We start from the raw sequence: 23,981 nt of genomic DNA on the forward strand, positions 1-23,981 counted from the left end.
TTAAGAATGAAAGCTGTTCATTCTCTGGAAGCTCTAGAGAAAATCTGTTTCCCTACCTTTTCCAGCTTTTAGAGGCCACCTGCATTCCTTGGCTCATGGAATCTTCACTTTCAAAATCAGTAGTACAATATCTCCAAATATCATTTTCTCATGTCCTCTGACTCTGACCTGCCTCTTGTCATTATTACATTGGATCTGCTTAGATAATAGAGGATAATTAACACTCTCGAAGTCCTTAGCTTGATCATATATTCAAAGTCCCTTTTGCCATGTAAGGCAAAATTAAAGATGGATTCCATATCTAAACCTAAACTGTAGAAACAATTCCAAATATATTTTGAGGAATACATGTGAATATTTGTGTGTTGCTCTATATGCTTTAAAATGCAGAGGTCACAACTCTTCTTTTTGGCTTATCCACAACAGTAACACACCATCATTTCCACAGATCCTAATGATCATAGAGGAGGGCTCTACTCAGTGTGGCAAGGTACTTTATAAGGGCAGGATTATCCACAGAAAAGGATCACTGGGGCAATGATGGATATTGGTTACCAATGGTGGGACTTGGGTAAAACAGGTAAACGACCTAGTATCACAAATTTTAAGAAGGTACACACTCTCAGGTCATGCATTGCTGACTCTGTGTGTTTTGTGGAACTGATGGTCCCACTGGGTTACCTTGGGATCTGAAATATAAAAAAGAATTAGAAACCATTGTTCCCAGAATGAACAACAAATTATCAATAATTAAAATATTTTTTTCCGGGATGCCTGGATGGCTCAGTTTGTTAAGGGTCTGCTTCAGCTCAGGTCATGATCCCAGGGTCTGGGGATGGAGTCCTACAATAGGGTCCCAGCTCAGAGTGGAGCCTGCTACTCCCTCTGCCTGCTGTTCTCCTTGCTTGTATGTGCACATGCTCTCTCTTTCTTTCTCTGACAAATAAATAAATAATCTTTTAAAAAATAAATAAATTTTTTCCCACTAATGGCCTTTGGTATATAGCAAAGTGTATAGCTACTATTTTGTATACCATTATGGGAAGTTGACCAAATTCATTTTAATTTCATTAGGTAGGCAATAATTAGAGAATAGCTTTACTGTTCTTAATTCCCACAGTGATGTGTCTTCTCTGGATTATAGTAATTCTTGTAAAATGTGACACACTATTGAGTGTGTAGATATTCCATCACAATCATAACATTTTTATAATAGCCTTCACTGAAAAACTTTATTGCTTTATGCTGAATGTTATTTAATTTAAACACAAACGACTAAAGACAGACTTTACAATCCAAATGATATTCTTGATATGCTAGTATATGAGTCACCAAAAAGAGAAGCTAAGTTTCATTGGGGGTAGGCGGAGTTCAGCGACAAGATCACTGAAAGCAGTCCAGGATAATGGGGGAAGAAAGACTTGCCATTGGCCCTACATCTGATTATGATCTCATGAAACTGCATGTATCTGTGGCCACACACAGCCGAATTCATCCTCTGGCCCTGAATTTCCTTTGAAATTCACTGGCTCATTGGAACCAAGAACTTTAGTCCATAGTTATGTGAGGTAAAGTTATGATTCTGATATTCTCATTAGAAGTTCTTTATGAAACAATCCAATCTAATTGGGTAGGAAAATCCCTAAAAGTTCCATCATAAACAGATTGGCCTTCGACACTGGTAAATCCCACAAACAGGAGGCTGTTCACCCACAAGAAACAGGTATCACCAGTCCACCTACTGCTTCACCTGAACTACTAGCTCATTGGGGTCCTCCCTACAAGACTGGTTTCATGCCAAGAAAACTTGTTTTACTGGAGAAAAACCATACCTCTGAGCCTTCTACCACACTACTGATAAATTGCTGAAAATTTACATAAGTAAATGCTGATGAAATAAGCCAAAAGTGTATGAAAGACATGTACAGACTATTCAAGAATAAAAAAAAACCCAAAGTAGGTAAGATATCCTCAATTCAAAAAAAAAAAATACACATAGACCTCAGGACATAGCACATTCACCTATTGGGGTACAGCTTAGAGCAATGCAGGCACATGTTCAGCAAGAAATATGTGCAAAAAAAGCCATAATTGCATGAGTCTTAATAATAAAGCTTACGTTTTCACTGACATAGATCAATAAATAGCCTATACTATTCATAAAATTAACACTAAAAAGAATGAAAACATTTGGACTATAGCTACATTCAAAAATAGACGAACTTTGCAAGCATAATATTGAGTGAAAGGTCAAGTTACCAAATGATATAAATCATGATTGCAATATAAAGGTAGAAAATAGTCAACCAAATGATACTGCATAAGGATCCAAAAAATAGAGGTAAAACTATGTTGAAGAGTAAAGCACTGAAATGATCATCATTAAATTGTGAATGATGGTTGGAAGGAAGGGGCATGTGATTGGGATGAGACATAAAAGGAACTCCTTTGGCAGATGTAAGGTTTGTTTTGACCTCAGTGTAAATTATTCAGGTGCTTGCTAAGTATCTATTTGTTATATTCTTCATTCATATTTCATGTGTATTATATATCACAATGAAATGATGAGTATGACAATTTTTTTTTGGTAAACAAAAGTGGGCAGTGAACTGTCCTATCAAAAGAACATATATAAAGAGAATATATAAAGTGTATATTTAAGTATATTTTAAGGAATAGACTATAATTCAAAAGGATATTATTTCAGAATAATGAAATGAAATACATGCAAAAAAAAAAACCTTAATAAACAAAAGGAATGGTAGGCAAAATAAAACAACTATCTTCTGAATAAAATATCTGGAGTACTTTCTAATGCAAATAATAAAAATGACAGAAATTAAATATTTTATAAAAATGTCATGTAAGTTAATTGAGTTTTAAATCCTGCTATTTTGGGGGAAATGTGGCCCAAATATGGTTAAACCTTAGGTATGCATAGTAAAAAAAAAAAAAAAAGGAAGGATAATCACTAAAGGGAGACTGAAAGTACATATCTACTGAATCACTGAAAGAAATAGTGGAAGAAAAACAAAACATACAGAGAAAAACAAATGTGGCAAAGTGAACATACTAAATATACATATTTTGAGACAACTAAACTTGTGAAGAATATGTAGTCTAGAGGACCATAAGAAATCACAATAGTCAGGGGTGCCTAGGTGGCTTAGTCACTTAAGTGTCCAACTCAGTTTCAGCAGGGGTCATGATCTCACAGTTGTGAGATCAGCTCTGTTATGGGCTCTGTTAGATGGGCCTGGAGCCTGCTTAAGATTCTCTATCTTCCTCTCCCTTGACCATTTCCCACATTCTCAAAAAAAAAAAAAAATGTCATAACAGGTAAATATAATGAGGTATCCTGGAGATGATCCCGTGACAGAAAGATGCCATTAGGTAAAAACAAATGAAATCTAAATAAATTATGGACTCTAGTTAATTAAAACAATAGGCAAAAAAAATCATAATAATGTTTACAGGGACAATCCTATAAATAAAGACAGAGTGAATAATAAATTAAAACCCAATGAAAATATTGAACTTAATAGTACAGAAAAACTAAAAATATCAGGGAAATACAAATTAAAGAAAGTGAGTGCACAGATACAGATGTATGCCAGACCAGACAGAGTTTAAAACAGAAAGCAACATGAGAGAAAAACAGATTCAGCATTTCAAGGTAAATGTTAAATTTCTCGGAAGATATAAAAATTGTAAATATGTTTATCATATAAAAATATTCAAATATACAAAGCACAAAATGAGTAAATTATAATGAGAATTAGGCAAATACAACTGTATAGCTGGAGGTATCAGTATTATTCTTAAGTACTGAGAGTTCAAGCAAATGAAACTATAAAAATATAGAATATTTGAGTCATTAACTTAAAAATTATAATACAATCAAGTTACATAGAATTTTTTTCCAACAGTTTACATCTTATCAAGTAGGAAATATTCAAAATTATCACTATTTATAATTATATGAAAGCAGTTATAACAAAATTCAATGATTAGCCATCTTACCGAGTGCAAATTAAAAAAAAGTAATAGCAAAAAGCTAAATATAAAAACAACACATCAAGATTTATTATTAATCAAATTCTGTGAAGTTGAGTTAAAATAAATAAAGATCCCACAGTTGCAAGAATGGAAATTAGGAGATGAGGAGGTAAACAATACACGTGTATTAACTTAGTGAACCAATGCAGTTGCTTTAGAGGAGTTCAGGAGATGACTGAGGTGATGGTAATAGTATTGACCTTAACCATGTTTATAATACAGAAAAGTGGATATTGCTATTAATGGTTACACAGTGAAGAAAATCTACCTCTTTAATCCATGCTACATTTACCCCTTATTTACTCTTCAAATGCTTTAAATTCATGACAAGCCCATTATCACATGTCCCAATAGCTCCCTTAGATATTTGATAAGTGGTGCATCACTTGGGGGGGGAGTATTTCCGTTTTATATCGCATCTATAAGGCTACACAAGAAACACAAAGAAAAATCTTTAGATAAGCTATTATGTTTATCACTAACCTCTGTACCACCACAATCACATTGTTCTGGCGGTTCCAAAATTCCATTGCCACAAAGTGAGTGTCTTCCTTGGTAAACCACTTCTGAAACTATTTGATTCTGAAGACATTCAAATTCAGGCTGTGAAATCATACGTTTAAATTCATCCATGCTGCAACTGCTAAAAAACTTTACACCATGGGAACGTCTAAAAATAAATTATATTCTTCAGATAAATGGAATAAAATCAGTTTCAAAGAAACCCTCTTCAATAGAATACTATGAATTCTGTGCACTTCAGGTACAGAAGAGCCAAGAAGGAGGGGAGAATGCTTTTTCCCCCCTTAAGATTTTTTTAAATGCCAGTTAGTTAATATAGAGTAGTAGTAGTTTCATGTGCTTTTTTCCTAATGCAAGTCAAAAATAAAAGCAGTAAATTTATATAATAGACATCTAGCACATAGAGGAAGTTAAAATGACATGAGTCAGAATATATTACCAATCTTAACAGTGCTTCACACAAAAAAAGCTCTCTTTAAATGCATCTTATTTTCATTTTTATTGTCAATATAATTATTAGCATTATAATAAGTAATCGTTAAAATGAAACATTAGGAAATTTATGTAAACTGAAGGAATAAAAGATGACTAATGTGCTAATGAAAAATCAGAATTACTTAGTCTTTGGTATCAAAATCTATCAATTAAAATAAATCAACATAGAGTATATAAAATCTATAAGTCCAAGATCCTTTTTTATCTTATATTTGTACATTTCTAAGTGTACTGCTTAATGTTTTCTTTAATTTTATAGTAATATAAATCTCAGGGAAATGATACAACATAGTTTAAAGAATAAATTTTGTTTCCTGAAACAGTTAAGAATAATTGCCAAAAATAATCTTAATAACTCTTAAGTATTTTAATGTATAATTCTTACATAGAAATGAATTCTCCTCAGGCAGGCCCTTCAAAATCAGGAAATAGTGATACATTACTAATGTCTAATCCTCAGATTCTATTCAAATTTCCCTTTCATCAAAATATTGGCACTTTATAGCAATAGGATCCAGTTCACAATCAATCATTTAGTTCTCAATATTTAAGTTTGTCGCTTAGTTTAATCATCTACATTTGTTCTTGCCTTTCATGACCTTGAAAAGTTTTATGATTATAGGCTGATTATTTGCTAAAATAAACCTTTTCCTCAATTTAGGATTTAGGATTATAAATTGTTCTCTCATAACTACACTGAGGTTATCCATCTTGGCAACTTTGTTACAGAATCATTACTGAGTCTGTTTTCATTGCATACTAATATGACTCCAATTTTAATTTTGAATCTTGTTTTCAAATTATACTAACTGGGTTATAATCCAATTACTACCATTGTTATTTATGGCATTCAAATTGTCCCTGATTTGGCTATTGGGAGCCACTTCAAACTGGTTTTGTCCCTTTGACAAATCTCCATGGTTCTTTGAACACCTCCATATATTCTGACATGAGATGTTCCATACTCATGTGATTTTTCTGCCTTAGCCCTAGAATCAATCATTTCTCCAAGGTACCCCAGCTCCTTTTAGTGGAGAATAGTATTTTTTTAATTATTATTTCTTTTTATTGAAGTGTAGTTGACAATAATATTAGTTTCACCTGTGTAACATAGTGACTCAACATTTGTATACATTGCAAGGTAATGACCCTAACCATCTGTCATCATACAAAGTTGTTACACATTATTAACTATATTTCCTATGCTGTACATTATATCCCCATGTCTTTCTTATTTGATAACTGGCAGTTTGTACCATTTAATTTCTTTCTGCTATTTTTTTTTTTCATTCTCCCATCCCCTCCTCTCTTGCAAACACCAGTACACCAGTTTGCTTTCTGTATTTACAGTATGTTTCTGTTTGGGTTTTTTTTTTTTAACTTTTTTTTTTTAGATTCCACATATAAGTGAAATCATGGGTATTGTGTCTTTCTCTGATTTATTCACTTAGCATAGTACCTTCTAGGTCCATCTATGTTGCACAAATGGCAAGATCTCATAGTTTTTTATGGCTGATATATGATATATATATACATGATATATATAAAAAATATTTTCTAACCCATACATCTATCAGTGGACATTTAGGTTGCTTCCTTATCTTGGCTATTGTAAATAATATTGCGATGAAGGTAGGGGTGCATATATCTTTTCAAATTAGTGTTTTTATTTTCTTCAGATTAAATACCCAGAAGTAGAATTGCAGAATTGTACAGTAGTTGCATTTTTTATTTTTGAGGAACCCCCATACTATATTCCATAATGGCTACCCCAGTTTTCATTCCCACAAACACTGCATGGAGTTCCCTTTACTCCATATCCTCACCATCACTTGTTACTTCTTATTTTTGATAACAGCCATTCTGACAAGTATGAGGTGATATTTTATTGTGGTTTTTATTTGCATTATCCTGGTGATTAATGAAGTTGAGCCTGTTTCATGAGTCAGCTGGCCATTTGTATGTCTTCTTTGGAGAAATGTCTATTTGGGTGCTCTGTCAATTTTTAATGGAATTATTTGTGTTCTTAGTGTTGTGTAAGTTCTTTATATATTCTGGATATTACCCCCTTATTAGGTATATCACTTGCAAATACCTTCTCTCATTCAGTAGGTTGCCATTTCGTTTTATTGTTTTCCTTCACTGCGCAAAATCTTTTTTTAGTTTGATGTAGTCCCATTTTTTTATTTTTGCTTTTATTGTCCTTTAATGACCAGACATATCCAAAAAATATTGCTCAGACCAATGTTCAAAGTTTGCTCCTACGTTTTCCTCTGAGAGTTTTATAACTTCCATTCTTACAATTAAGTCTTTAAATACATTGACTTTATTTTTGTAGATGATATAAGAAATTCAAGTTTCATTGTTTTGCATGTAGTTGTCCAGTCTTCCCAACATCATTTATTGAAGAGACTCTCTTTCCTCACTGTATTTTTTGCCTACTTTGTTGAAGGCTAATTGACCATTTAAGTGTGAACTCTATTCCACTGATCTATGTGTTCATTTTTGTGCTAACTCTTGCTTTGGTTTGGTTTGGTTTGAGGGGCAAGGATTTTCATCAAGATTTATTCATAAAGGTTTAACACTAGAAACAACTCCAATGTCCATCAAATAAACAGTAAATATACAAATTGTTGGGGGTTTTTTCCCCACACAATAGAATACTAGCCAGCGGGGCACCTGGGTGGCTCAGTAGGGGTTAAAACCTCTGCCTTCAGCTCAGGTCATGATCCTGGGGTTCAGGGATCCAGCCCCATCAGGCTCTCTGCTCAGCGGGGAGCCTGCTTCCTCCTCTCTCTCTGCCTGCCTCTCTGCCTACTTGTGATCTCTGTCTGTCAAATAAATAAATAAATAAATAATCTTAAAAAAAAAAAAAAAAGAATACTAGCCAGCAATAAAAAAGAATGAATTTCTGATGCATACAATAACATTCTGTTGAGCAAAGGAAGTTAGATGTGAACATTGCCTATTGTGTATATGAATTCCTGGAAAAGATGAGACTAATCTAATGTGACAGAAATTGGTGAAATAGTTGCCTTGGGGGGAGGGTTGACTTGAAAAATACACCAAGAATTTCAGAGGTGTTGGGAGGTATTCTTATCCTGTTTGGGATGGTATTTGTGAAGATGTATATGTTGTCAGAAGGCATCAAAATATTCAGGTAAAATATGAGCATTTATTTTTATGTAAATCAAAACTCAATAAAAAATATTCCCAAGAAAATGCACCAGGTGTCCTAATTACCAACATTGCACTGTTTTGATTACTATGGCTTTGTGGTAGAGTTTGAGATCAGAGAGTATGATACTGTTTTATTTGTTCTCAAGATTGCTTTGACTGACTGTATAGGGTCTTTTGTGGTTCTATATATATTTAGGATTATTTGTTCTAGCTCTGTGAAAAATGTCATGGATATTTTGATAGGGATTGCACTGAATCTGTAAATGCAGTTGTATGGATGTTTTAACAATTTTAAATCTCTCAATCAATGAGCATGGAATATCTTTCCTTTTTTTGTGTGTTGTCTTCAATTTCTTTCATCAAGGTCTCTCTTCTTGAAAGTCTAGCTAAAGGCTTATTGATTTTATCATTTCAAGAAATCTGCTTTAAGTTCCTCTTTTCTAATTTTAAGTGTGTATTTCATTTATTTCCACTTATCTTTATTATTTATTTTCTTCTACTAAATTTAAATTGATTGATTTGCAATTGACTTCTAGTTTCATACTGTTGTAGTTGGAAAAGATGCTTGATAGAATTTAAATCTTAAATGTATTTATTCTTGTTTTGTGAACTACTGTGATCTATCCTGGAGAATATTCTATGTATACTTGAAAAGAATGTGCACTCTGCCAATTTTAGATGGAAAGCTCTGTATATATCTACTAAATTAATCTGGATAATGTGTCATTTAAGGTCAATGTTTCTTTATTGATTTTCTGTCTGGATGATCTATCCATTGATATAGGTGGGGCATTAAAATTTCTTCTTATTATTTTATTACTGTCAATATCTCCCTTTGTGTCTGCTAATACATACTTCATGTATTTATGTGCCCCTATTTTTTTTAAGATTTTATTTATTATTTATTTGATAGACAGAGATCACAAGTGGGCAGAGAGTCAGGCAGAGAGAGAGGGGAAAGCAGGCTTCCTGCCAAGCAGAGAGGTCGATGCAGGGTTCAATCCCAGGATCTTGGGATCATGACCTGAGCCAAAGGCAGAGGCTTTAACTCACTGAGCCACCCAGGTGCCCCTAGGTGCCCCTATGTTAAGTGTATAGATATTTACAAGTGTTACATCATCTTGTTGAAGTGATTCCTTTATCATCATGCAATGACCTTTTTCTTCTCTTATTTCAGCCTCTGTTTTAAAGTCTATTTTGTCTGATAGAAGTATTGCTACCTCAACTTTTTTTTCATTTCCATCTGCATGGGATATCTTTTGTCCATCCCTTCACTTTCATTCTGTGTGTCATATGACATGATTCTATTGTAGGTAGCACACATACTCTTGTTTTTGTCCACTTAAACACCGTATGTCTTTTGACTGGGGAATTCAGTCAATTTGTATATTTAAATTATTGATAAGATATGTACCTACTGCCGTCTTATTGATTGTTTTCTTATTGTTTTTGTGGTTCTGTTTCCTTCTTCTCTTGGTGTATTCTGTTGGTATTTGGCGACCTCCCTTAGTGTTATGTTTAAGTTCCTTTCTCTTTATTTTTTTGTGTAACTATTGGTATTTGTTTTGTGTTTACCATGTAATATGTAATTTCATATGTAAATTCTATGTATATTGCAGTCTATTTCAAGTTGATGGTTGCTTAAATGCGCTCCAAAAGTGCTACATTTATACTTCCCCTATGTTTTGTTTTTAATATCATATTTGACATCTTATTTTGTATATGCCTTGACTATTATAGGTAGATGATTGTCTACTTTTGTCTTTCAGCTGTCCACTAGTTAATAGGTGGTTTACCTGCTGCCTTTACTATATGTTTACCTTTACCAGTGAGATCAATTTCATTCATAATTTTCTTATTTCTAATTATGGTCTCTTCTATTCCATTGATAGAACTCCCTTAACATTTCTTGTGTGACCTGTTTGGTTTTGATGAACTCCTTGAGCTTTGCTTGTCTGAGAAACTCCTCAACTCTTCTTAAGTTCTGAGTGACAATCTTGATGGGTACCATTTTTTTTAAATTGTAAGTATTCCTTTCATCAATTTGAAAGAAAGCTACTCCGTTCTGGCCTATAAAGTTTTTGCTGAAAAACAGCTGATAATCCTATGGGGATTCACTTATACATAACTAGTTCTTTTTTTCTTGATGTTTTTAAGATTCTCTGTTGATCTTTAAATGTTGACACTTTGATTATACTGTGACTTTGCTCTCTTTGGGTACATCTTATTTCAGACACTGCTTCCTAAGAACTTGGATCTCCTTCATCAGATTAGGTAAGGTTTCAGACATTATTTCTTTAGATGGGTTTTCTGATCTTTCCTCTTTCTCTTCTCCTTCTGGAGAACCTATGATATGAATGCCAGTATGCCTGATGTCACCCAAGAAGTCCCTTAAAATATCCTCGATTTTTTTTAATTCTTTTTTTTCTTTTTGCTTCTCTGGGTGCTTTTCATTATCCAGTCTTCCAGACTGCTTATCCAGTCTTCTGCATCATCTAATCTGCTGTTGATTACCTCTAGTGTGTTTTTTTATTTCATTATCATATTCTTCAGCTTGATGGGTTCTTTTTTTATATTTTCTATGTCTTTGTTGAAGTTCTCACTGTGATCAGTTTTCTTATGGTTTGGTCACCAACTTTATGACCATTACTTTGAACTTTACCTCCATTTCGTTCTTTTTCTCAGGTTTTATCTTGTTCTTTCATTTGCAACATCTGGTGCCTATTTTGCTTCCTTCTGTTTGTTTCTATGTACTGGGTAGTTATGTCTTGCAGGAGTGGCTTTAAGCAGAAGGTGGTCCTGTAGAGCCCAGTAATGCAAACCCACCTGGACACCAAAGCCACATGCCCCAGGCCTGCCCCCTGTATAGGTTGTGTGCATTCTCCTGTTCTGGCTATGCTGTGACTGATACAGACTTTCTGGTCAGTGGGACTGTCTCTCAAGGCACCTGTGAGTTGCAGCTGCAACTGCTCCAGGCACACCAGCGAACAGGGCTGGCCCTTGGTCCACCTGAGAGTCCTGGCCATGACTCCTACAGACCAGTATGTGGGGCCCTTGGGAGGGGCTCTAGTGCTGGCTGATGGCACCCACTTGATATGGCAGGATTGGGCTCTTGTATTGATGGGGCTCTTGTATTGGCCAAGTGTGCGTACCCAGAGTGGCAGGATGGAGAATCACTGTATTGTACATTTGCAAGTTGCTAAGAGATTAGATCTTAAAAGTTCTTATCACAAGAAAAAAAATCACATATGTTATTCTTCATGGTGACACATGTCAACCAGTTTTCCGTCCCTTTGACTCTTTCCTCTCTTTCTGGGATCCCTATAACGTGAATATTGGTTTGCTTAATTTGTCCAGTAAGCCCCTTATTTATCTTCATTTTTATTATTCTCTTTTTATTTTTGCTGCTCTGCTTGTGAGTTCCACTACCCTGTTCTTGAGTTCACTGATCTTTTCTTGTTCTTCATCTAGTCTACTGTTGAATCCCTCTATTAAATTTTCAGTACTGTCATTGTCTTCTTCAGTTCTATGACTTTTTTGGGTGCTTTCTTATATTTTATAACTCTTTGTTGATATTCTCACCTTGGTCTTTTCTTCTCCTCTTGAGCTTGGTGAGCATCTTTATCACCATGACTTCACATTCATTAGGTAGATTACTTCACCTCTGTAGCATTGAGGTCCTTTCCGGACATTTTCCCACCTCCTTTTGCTTAGAACATATTCCTTTGTCTTTTCATTCTGTTTTATTCTCTGTCCATTGCTAGGTATTAGATTAAACAGCCATCTCTTCCAGTTTTGAAGGGGTGCCCTTGCCTTGAACCTTGCACTTCAACCTTGTCCTAACTCTTGGTTGTCTCAGACTCTTTTTATTTTATTGTCCAAACAGCATATTTTAGTTTTTAGCTCCAACTGGTGAAGGATGTACCAAGGCCTTTCGTTGCCTCAAAAGGAGGACCTCAATTGGAAGACAGACCCTCAAACAACAGATTTTTAAAGTATGAAAATGTATTCAAGTGCTATGGGACCACAAACATACATCCTGATGGCCAACATAGCCAGGAGATATAGAGGTGTCCACTGTGCAGCATTTTCAAAAATTGGGGCACCAGGTGATTATAAAAGTTCCTTTCCCTGACATCCCAGAGATCTGTTGTGAGGCATACTGAGGGCACAAAATGGCATAAGACTTCATTTCTAGAGTCCACCCTAGTTGGACTCAAGAGGTGTCCCAAACCAGAAGCTTGACTCTCATGTAGAAGCTCCAGGATGATCAAATGGGCCATTTCACAGAAAGTCTGGGGTTGTGTTTCAGTCTGTTGTCTGTGCAGTACCAGGAACACAGTAGCTGGCCATGAACTGTCTCTCCATTTGTTACAAATCTTTCTGGCCACAGAGCTAGGTGATCGAGGGTTGCCTTTTGGGTAGCAGCCATAAAAAGTGTTATGTCAGACAACTTTAAAAGCTCCTCTGTGGAAGAGATCGACATTCTAGAGTACAACAGATGGAGAGAACCAAATGAACCCTGCTATCTTAAAGGTTGGGGTGTCCAACCTTTATTCCTCAGGGAGAAACTCCTGATTTCAGGTCCCTCCCAGTCGTGGGTTGGCATGGGAGGGGTGGCAATTACAGAAAGATGTAAGATTGTGTCTTAGCCTCTCCTTTCCACTCTAATATGAGTCCTCAGCTAATTTTTGTATTTTTTAGAGGAAAATGTTCCATACATAACTATGGATTTGCTGTGTCTGTTGGAGGACATGCATTCAGATTCTTCCTATGTTGCCTTCTTGATCCAGAACCTCTACAATAAATAATTCTTGACATCTCCTTTTTGCTCAGTCATAAGAAACTGCTATTGATTATTGCAAAATTTTTCATTTCCCAAACATCACTATACTCTCTGTATATTTATTTTTTTATTTTATTTATTTTACAAAAATTTTATAATTTTTATTATCCATACTGAAAGAACCAATTAAAAATATATTTCATTACAGTTATTATAAAATCCCAATTCCCACATCATGAATGCCATGAGCAGGCTCTTTCCTACATTCCTATATCATATCCTGGACTTCTTCCTCTGACTGATTCTTTAGCCTCACTCTGTGTTACTTCTTTTTCTTATGTCTAAAAACATTCTTTGTTATAGTCCCAACTAGTAATATTTTTTTCAATTTTATTCTCCCTGCAACCTCCTTATTTTAGTCTGTCAAGGTTTTCAAGCTTGTTATCCAAATATTGCTTCACTTGGTTTGACTGAAAAGTTTTCAATGAGCTTTTTAATAACCAGATTCATTCATTCCCTTTCAGATCCCAACATAATTATTTCCATAATTATTCCTAGACCACTTTATCAGAATTTTTTTCTCCCCATATTTTCCCTATTCATTTTCCTCTTAGCAGCTATCATTAACTGTTTAGATTTTGTTTGTTCTTATGTCTTATGTTTATATGTTCATATGTTCTTATGTCCACTTTTTAATTTTCTGTCCCTGATAGACAAATATATATAGGACTTATCTATCTTGTTAATCACTTGTAAATCAAACACAATAATCAGGACACAGTAGATACTCATTAAAAATTTGGGGGTAAATGAATAAATTTTACATTATTACACAGAATACAGAATGATTGAGCACATTTTCTACAATATAAAATACTTCCTTTACTAAACATTAAATAAGTGCATGTTTATTTAATAAACATATTCTTAATCAGGTTATACTGAAATATATTTTACATTAAAAATACTATAAACATTTCCCATATGAAGATATAGATTTGACAAAAATAAAACCTTACATTGCTTTGCTGTTCATTATGCATGTAGTTCCTGGGCAGTAACAAGTGAAGATGTCATTATTATATGTTAATCCTAGACTAACTCCAAGCAACTGTGTCATAACAACTGAAAATGCCTCTAAAGTTATCGTCTGTGGATACTAAAAAGAAAAAAAAAATCAGAATTGTTATCTAAGTTGTTTCATTACCTATTTTATCTTTTCAAGTAAATGCAAATACAAATTAAAAAAAGAACCAATATACCGAAATTATTTGCTTAAAAATATGGAAAAATAGGTAAATTTTGTTATTATCTTTGAGTAATAGCATTTGTAGTCCAAATAGCATTGAGAAATAATAATTACAATTAATGCAATCTCATGATTTTATGACATTATTGATATAAATCTTATTTTTATTTTTAAAATTTATTTTTAATTTATTTTTATTATTTGTTTGTTCACTTATTTATTTAAGAGACAACCAATGTGGGGCTTGATCTCATGACCTGAAATCATGACCTGAGCCAAAATCAAGAGTTGGACACTTAATTGACTGAGCTACCCAGGTCCCCCTAATTTCTTTTTAAATTGAGAAAATAAGCATTGCTTCAGTAACTATATTACTTTCCAAATGAACCCTCAGAAAAAACGCAGAGATTCTTAAAGGCTGACTCAGCAATCAGTTTTCACTTCAGAAATAGTTTTTGGGAAGAAAATCAAATTAACTTTTTTCTAAAGGCAGAATATCAGAACATCTGGCAAGTAGCATTTCTTTTGTCTTAAAAACTAAAACTTGAGAATTAGTGATATTGGCAACACAGAAACCTCTGGTAATCAATGATCTTTGCATTATTTCCATAGATAACGCCTTTTAAGGAATGTCACAGAATAATAATACAGTAAAATATACAGTATAATAAAGGATAAACAGTATTTAACCTTTTCTTCAAGTGGCTTCTTTCACTAACAAATATTAGATTCCTCTATATGTTCTAGTGGGTTAATGACACACTTCTTAAATCACTGAATAATATTTCTTTATATGTATTTATTCCAGTGTGTTTATCCATTGACTTATTAAAAGACATCTTGTTTCCTTCCAATTTTTGGTAATTATGAATAAAGCTGCTATAAATATTCATGTACATGATTTTGTGTGGATATGTTTTCAACTCATTTGAGTGACTGCCAAGAGGACAAGTGGTGGATCATACTATAAGAGTAAGAAACTGCCAAACGGTCTTCTATAGTGGCTGTACCATTTAGCATTCCCATTTTCATGAATGAGCGTTTCTGTTGCTCTACATCCTCACAGCATTTTGTTTTACCAGTGTTTTGCACTTCCAGCACAAAGCTGAGAAGGACTGGTAAGTTACATTATTGTCTTGTTTCTTATCTCACTGGAAAAGCATTTATTTTCTCACCATTGAGGTCTTAACTGTAGGTTTTTTTCTAGATGTTCTTTATTATGTTAAGGAAGTTCCCTTCTAGACCTCCTTTCTGAAATTTCATCACAAATGATGTTGGACTTGTCAAATTCTTTTTCTGCATCTATTGATATGATCAAAGAATTTTTCTAATATAGCTTATTGATAAACTTGGTTACATTCACTAGATTTTCAAATGATGAACCAGCCTTATATATCTGAATAAATTCTGGTTATATATATCAACAAGGAGATTTAAACTATTATAAAAAATTTCTAGAGATGAAAAGGACAATAAATGAACTCAAAAATTTAAGGAAGTTATTTAAAATCAAATTTGATCAGGCAGAAGAAAGAATCAGACCTGAAGACTGATCATTTGAAATCATCCAGTGAGAGAAATAAAAAGAAAAAAATGAAGGATGTAAAAAGAACCTACTGACATCAAAAAGCAGACCAATGTATGCATTATTCCTATAATGAGTTTCAGACAGAGAAGAGAGAAAGAAATGGACAGACAGGAAGTTTATTTGGAGAAATAATGACCACAAACTTCAGAAATCTGAGTTAACATACAAAAGAAGCTCAACAAATTCCAACCAGGATAAATCCAGAGAGACTCACAAAGATTCCCATTAGCCAAAGACAAGGAGACAATCCTGAAAGCAGCAAGACAGAAGTGATGTCACATATAAGGGAGCTCTCAAAGATTATCAGTAGATTTCTCAGGAGAAACGCTATAGGCCAGAAAGGGTTGGGATGTATACTTTTCAAGCGCTGAAAGGAACTGTCAACCAAAATTATTGTATCAGGTAAAACTGCATTTCAAAATATAATGCGGATATGAACACTTTTTCATAAAAATAAAAGCTGAGATAATGAACAAAAGTTAATTACCACTCTATCTGATCTATAAGAAACATTAAATGGAGACTGTTATGTTGAAAATAAAGAATGCTAGACAGCAACTTAAAGCCTAAAAAGAAATAATAAAGTTCTCTAATACAGGTAAATACATGGAAAAATATAGTAACATGCATTATTGTAATTTTGGTGGATAAATTCACTTTTAAATATTGTATAGAATTGGAAGGACAAATACCAAAACAAAACAAAACAAAACAAATCCTATAATCTATGGAGTAACATAAAGTGTGGAGTAGAATTGTGAGTAGTGCTTTTGTATGAAATTAAAGTTACGCTATTAATAGAAATTGAGAAAAAATAATCCCCAAATTAATATGGAATCTCAAGGGACCCTAAATAACCATCCTAATTTCAAAAAAGAATAGAGTTTAAGGATACACATTTCCTGATTTTAAACATATTATAAAGCAAAGTAACCAAAACAGTATGGTACTGGCATAAAGAGAAACATATAGGGGGGAGGAGTCAAGATGGCAGAGAAGTAGCAGGCTGAGACTACTTCAGGTAGCAGGAGATCAGCTAAATAGCTTATCTAAAGATTGCAAACACCTATAAATCCAACGGGAGATTGAAGAGAAGAAGAACAGCAATTCCAGAAACAGAAAATCACCACTTTCTGGAAGGTAGGACTGGCAGAGAAGTGAATCCAAAGTGACGGGAAGATAGACCGTGGGGGGAGGGGCCTGCTCCCGGTGAGCGGCGGAGCAACGGAGCACAAAATCAGGACTTTTAAAAGTCTGTTCCACTGAGGGACATCGCTCCAGAAGCTTAACTGGGGTGAAGCCCAGGCGGGGTCAGCGCGGCCTCAGGTCCCACAGGGTCACAGAAGGATCGGGGGTGTCTGAGTGTTGCAGAACTTACGGGTATTAGAACAGGGAAGCCGGCTACAGAGACAGAGCCAAGGAGTGAGCTCTAAACTCGGGGTTACCTTGAACCGGTCCCAGGCTCGGTCAGCTCGGAGCGCAGCCGGAGGCCAGGGTGACGGGAATCATTGGGCGCTGTTCTCTGAGGGTGCACTGAGGAGTGGGGCCCCGGGCTCTCAGCTCCTCCGGGCCGGACCGGGAGGCCACCATCTTCACTCCTCCCCTCCGGAACACTACGGAAAGCGCTCAGGGAACAAAAGCTCCCGAAAGCAAACCCAGCAAACCCGAGCGGATTACTCAGCCCAGCCCCGGGTAAGGGCTGTGCAACTCCGCCTGGGGCAAAGACACTTGAGAATCACTACAACAGGCCCCTCCCACAGAAGATCAACGAGAAACCCAGCCAGGACCAAGTTCACCTACCAAGGAGTGCAGTTTCAATACCAAGGAGAGCGGCGGAATTCCAGAGGAGAAGAAAGCAAAGCATGGAACTCATGGCTTTCTCCCCATGATTCTTTAGCCTTGCAGTTAATTTAATTTTTTTTTCTCTTTTTCAATTTTTTTTTCTCTTCTTCTGCTAAATTTTTTAACTTTACCGTTTTCTTTTTTTAACATTTTTTAAATAGTTTATCTAATATATATATATATTTTTTTTTCCTTTTTATATTTTTTATTGGCTTTCTTTTTTTAATAGTTTCTTTTTTTTTTTTCTTTTTTTTTTTCCTTCTGAACCCCTTTTTATCCCTTTCTCCCCCCTCACGATTTGGGATCTCTTCTGATTTGGCTAAAGCATATTTTCCTGGGGTTGTTGCCACCCTTTTAGTATTTTACTTGCTCCTTCATAAACTCTTATCTGGACAAAATGACAAGGCGGAAAAATTCACAACAAAAAAAAGAACAAGAAGCAGTACCAAAGGCTAGGGACCTAATCAATACAGACATTGGTAATATGTCAGATCTAGAGTTCAGAATGACGATTCTCAAGGTTCTAGCCGGGCTCGAAAAAGGCATGGAAGATATTAAAGCAACCCTCTCGGGAGATATAAAAGCCCTTTCTGGAGAAATAAAAGAACTAAAATCGAACCAAGTTGAAATAAAAAAAGCTGTTAATGAGGTGCAATAAAAAATGGAGGCTCTCACTGCTAGGATAAATGAGGCAGAAGAAAGAATTAGCGATATAGAAGACCAAATGACAGAGAACAAAGAAGCTGAGCAAAAGAGGGACAAACAGCTACTGGACCACGAGGGGAGAATTCGAGAGATAAGTGACACCATAAGACGAAACAACATTAGAATAATTGGGATTCCAGAAGAAGAGGAAACAGAGAGGGGAGCAGAAGGTATATTGGAGAGAATTATTGGAGAGAATTTCCCCAATATGGCAAAGGGAACAAGCATCAAAATCCAGGAGGTTCAGAGAAGCCCCCTCAAGATCAATAAGAATAGGTCCACACCCCGTCACCTAATAGTAAAATTTACAAGTCTTAGTGACAAAGAGAAGATCCTGAAAGCAGCCTGGGAAAAGAAGTCTGTAACGTACAATGGTAAAAATATTAGATTGGCAGCAGACTTATCCACAGAGACCTGGCAGGCCAGAAAGAGCTGGCATGATATATTCAGAGTACTAAATGAGAAAAACATGCAGCCAAGAATACTATATCCAGCTAGGCTATCATTGAAAATAGAAGGAGAGATTAAAAGCTTCCAGGACAAACAAAAACTGAAAGAATTTGCAAATACCAAACCAGCTCTACAGGAAATACTGAAAGGGGTCCTCTAAGCAAAGAGAGACCCTAAAAGTAGTAGATCAGAAAGAAACAGAGACAATATACAATAACAGTCACCTTACAGGCAATACAATGGCACTAAATTCATATCTCTCAATACTTACCCTGAATGTTAATGGGCTAAATGCCCCAATCAAAAGACAAAGGGTATCAGAATGGATAAAAAAACAAAACCCATCTATATGTTGCCTACAAGAAACTCATTTTAAACCCGAAGACACTTCCAGATTTAAGGTGAGGGGGTGGAAAAGAATTTACCATGCTAATGGACATCAGAAGAAAGCAGGAGTGGCAATCCTTATATCAGATCAATTAGATTTTAAGCCAAAGACTATAATAAGAGATGAGGAAGGACACTATATCATACTCAAAGGATCTGTCCAACAAGAAGATCTAACAATTTTCAATATCTATGCCCCTAACGTGGGAGCAGACAACTATATAAACCAATTAATAACAAAATCAAAGAAACACATCAACAATAATACAATAATCATAGGGGACTTTAACACTCCCCTCACTGAAATGGACAGATCATCCAAGCAAAAGATCAACAAGGAAATAAAGGCCTTAAATGACACGCTGGACCAGATGGACATCACAGATATATTCAGAACATTTCATCCCAAAGCAACAGAATATACCTTCTTCTCTAGTGCACATGGAACATTCTCCAGAATAGATCACATTCTTGGTCATAAATCAAGTCTCAACCAGTATCAAAAGATTGGGATCATTCCCTGCATATTTTCAGACCACAATGCTCTAAAGCTAGAACTCAATAACAAGAGGAAATTTGGAAAGAACCCAAATACATGGAGACTAAACAGCATCCTTCTAAAGAATGAATGGGTCAACCAGGAAATTAAAGAAGAATTGAAAAAATTTATGGAAACAAATGATAATGAAAACACAACGGTTCAGAATCTGTGGGACACAACAAAGGTAGTCCTGAGAGGAAAATATATAGCGGTACAAGCCTTTCTCAAGAAACAAGAAAGGTCTCAGGTACACAACCTAACCCGACACCTAAAGGAGCTGGAGAAAGAACAAGAAAGAAACCCTAAACCCAGCAGGAGAAGAGAAATCATAAAGATCAGAGCAGAAATCAATGAAATAGAAACCAAAAAAAAACATAGAACAAATCAACGAAACTAGGAGCTGGTTCTTTGAAAGAATTAATAAGATTGATAAACCCCTGGCCAGACTATCAAAAAGAAAAGAGAAAGGACCCAAATAAATAAAATCATGAATGAAAGAGGAGAGATCACAATGAACACCAAAGAAATAACAGACAATTATAAGAACATACTATGAGCAACTCTACGCCAACAAATTTGACAATCTGGAAGAAATGGGATGCATTCCTAGAGACATATAAACTACCACAACTGAACCAGGAAGAAAGAGAAAGCCTCAACAGACCCATAACCAGTAAGGAGATTGAAACAGTCATCAAAAATTTCCAAACAAACAAAAGTCCAGGGCCAGATGGCTTCCCGGGGGAATTCTACCAAACATTTAAAGAAGAACTAATTCCTATTCTCCTGAAACTATTCCAAAAAATAGAAATAGAAGGAAAACTTCCAAACTCATTTTATGAGGCCAGCATCACCTTGATCCCAAAACCAGACAAAGATCCCATCAAAAAAGAGAAGTACAGTCCAATATCCTTGATGAACACAGATGCAAAAATTCTCGCCAAAATACTAGCCAATAGGATTCAACAGTACATTAAAAGGATTATTCACCACGATCAAGTGGGATTTATTCCAGGGCTGCAAGGTTGGTTCAACATCCACAAATCAATCAGTGTGATACAACACATTAATAAAAGAAGAACAAGAATCATATGATACTCTCCATAGATGCTGAAAAAGCATTTGACAAAGTACAGCATCCCTTCCTGATCAAAACTCTTCAAAATGTAGAGATAGAGGGCACATACCTCAATATTTTCAAAGCCATCTATGAAAAACCCACCGCAAATATCATTCTCAATGGAGAAAAACTGAAAGCTTTTCCGCTAAGGTCAGGAACACGGCAGGGATGTCCATTATCACCACTGCTATTCAACATAGTACTAGAAGTCCTAGCCCCAGCAATCAGACAACAAAAGGAAATTAAAGGCATCCAAATCGGCAAAGAAGAAGTCAAACGATCACTCTTCGCAGATGATATGATATTCTATGTGGAAAACCCAAAAGACTCCACTCCAAAACTGCTAGAACTTGTACAGGAATTCAGTAAAGTGTCAGGATATAAAATCAATGCACAGAAATCAGTTGTGTTTCTCTACACCAACAACAAGACAGAAGAAAGAGAAATTAAGGAGTCCATCCCATTTACAATTACACCCAAAACTATAAGATACCTAGGAATAAACCTAACCAAAGAGACTAAGAATCTATACACAGAAAACTATAAAGTACTCATGAAAGAAATTGAGGAAGACACAAAGAAATGGAAAAATGTTCCATGCTCCTGGATTGGAAGAATAAATATTGTGAAAATGTCTATGCTATCTAAAGCAATCTACACATTTAATGCAATTCCTATCAAAGTACCATCCATTTTTTTCAAAGAAATGGAACAAATAATCCTAAAATTCATATGGAACCAGAAAAGACCTCGAATAGCCAAAGGAATATTGAAAAAGAAAGCCAAAGTTGGTGGCATCACAATTCCGGACTTCAAGCTCTATTACAAAGCTGTCATCATCAAGACAGCATGGTACTGGCACAAAAACAGACACATAGATCAATGGAACAGAATAGAGAGCCCAGAAATAGACCCTCAACTCTATGGTCAACTCATCTTCGACAAAGCAGGAAAGAATATCCAATGGAAAAAAGACAGCCTCTTCAATAAATGGTGTTGGGAAAATTGGAGAGCCACATGCAGAAAAATGAAATTGGATCATTTCCTTACACCACACACGAAAATAGACTCAAAATGGATGAAGGATCTCAATGTGAGAATGGAATCCATCAAAATCCTTGAGGAGAACACACGCAGCAACCTCTTCGACGTCAGCCACAGCAACATCTTCCTAGGAACATCGCCAAAGGCAAGGGAAGCAAGGGCAAAAATGAACTATTGGGATTTTATCAAGATCAAAAGCTTTTGCACAGCAAAGGAAACAGTTAATAAAACCAAAAGACAACTGACAGAATGGGAGAAGATATTTGCAAATGACATATCAGATAAAGGGCTAGTGTCCAAAATCTATAAAGAACTTAGCAAACTCAACACCCAAAGAACAAATAATCCAATCAAGAAATGGGCAGAGGACATGAACAGACATTTCTGCAAAGAAGACATCCAGATGGCCAACAGACACATGAAAAAGTGCTCCATATCACTCGGCATTAGGGAAATACAAATCAAAACCACCATGAGATATCACCTCACACCAGTCAGAATGGCTAAAATTAACAAGTCAGGAAATGACAGATGCTGGCGAGGATGCGGAGAAAGGGGAACCCTCCTACACTGTTGGTGGGAATGCAAGCTGGTGCAACCACTCTGGAAAACAGCATGGAGGTTCCTCAAAAGGTTGAAAATAGAACTATCCTATGACCCAGCAATTGCACTGCTGGGTATTTACCCTAAAGATACAAACGTAGTGATCCGAAGGGGCACGTGCACCCGAATGTTTATAGCAGCAATGTCTACAATAGCCAAACTATGGAAAGAACCTAGATGTCCATCAACAAACGAATGGATAAAGAAGATGTGGTATATATACACAATGGAATACTATGCAGCCATCAAAAGAAATGAAATCTTGCCATTTGCGATGACGTGGATGGAACTAGAGGGTATCATGCTTAGCGAAATAAGTCAATCGGAGAAAGACAACTATCATATGATCTCCCTGATATGAGGGAGAGGAGATGCAACATGGGGAGTTAAGGGGGTAGGAGAAGAATAAATGAAACAAGATGGGATTGGGAGGGAGACAAACCATAAGTGACTCTTAATCTCACAAAACAAACTGAGGGTTGGTGGGGGGAGGGGGGTTGGGAGAGGGGGGGTGGGGTTATGGATATTGGGGAGGGTATGTGCTATGGTGAGTGCTGTGAAGTGTGTTAACCTGGCGATTCGCAGACCTGTACCCCTGGGGATAAAAATATACGTTTATAAAAAATAAAATTAAAAAAAAAAAGACAAACATATATATCACTGAAATAGATTAGATGGCCTAGATATAAACCCTTGCATATATGGTTAAATGATCTATAAAAGGATGCCAAGATGACATAATGCAGAAAGGACAGTCTCTTCAACAAATATACTCAATGGAGAAAATATAGCTTTTTCAATAAATGGTTATGGGAACACTGGCTATGCACATACAGAATAAAGTTAGACCTCCATCACCATATACAAAAATTAATTCAAAATAGCCTAAAAATCTAAATGTAAGACCCCAAACTATAAAACTCCTAAGAGAAACATGGGGGGGGGGGAGTCTTCATGACATTAGGTTTGACAATGATTTCTAAGATATTATGCCTAGAGCACAGGCAACAAAAGCAAAAATGGACAAATGGGACTACATCAAACATAAAACTTCTGTGCTTCAAAGGACATGATTAACAGAGCATAAAGGCAACTTAAAAATGAGGGAAAAAATTTGCACATCAAATACCCGATAACATTAAAATCCAAAATATAAAGAGCTCCTATAATCCAAGAATAAAAAAAATCAAATTCATATAAACCAATTTAAAAATGGGCTAAAGACTTGAAAAGACATTTTTCCAGAGAGGATATACAAAAGTCTAAAAAGTATATGAAAAGATAATCATAGAAATGCAAATCAAAACCACATTAAGATATCACCACATGCTCAAAAGAATGGCTACCATTTAAAAAAAAAGAAAAGCAACCATAGAAAATAATAGGTGTTGGTGAGAATATGATGACTAT

The 23,981-nt window shown here is 35.4% G+C and overlaps 1 protein-coding gene across 2 annotated transcripts in view; it reads right to left on the reverse strand.

Annotated features, from left to right (window-relative positions):
* Positions 1-23,981, reverse strand: part of LOC125092778 (A disintegrin and metallopeptidase domain 3-like) — a 138,755-nt gene that overhangs the window by 63,463 nt on the left and 51,311 nt on the right. For both annotated transcript variants that reach the window (XM_047717161.1, XM_047717162.1), the window contains 2 exons: positions 14,062-14,201; positions 4,543-4,729 (listed from right to left, as the gene is read on the reverse strand). In XM_047717161.1, the coding sequence (XP_047573117.1) occupies positions 4,543-4,729; positions 14,062-14,201 (327 nt within the window). The remainder of the gene's footprint in view (positions 1-4,542; positions 4,730-14,061; positions 14,202-23,981) is intronic.

The sequence above is a fragment of the Lutra lutra genome, chromosome 2 (assembly GCF_902655055.1).
Source record: "Lutra lutra chromosome 2, mLutLut1.2, whole genome shotgun sequence".
NCBI lineage: Eukaryota > Metazoa > Chordata > Mammalia > Carnivora > Mustelidae > Lutra > Lutra lutra.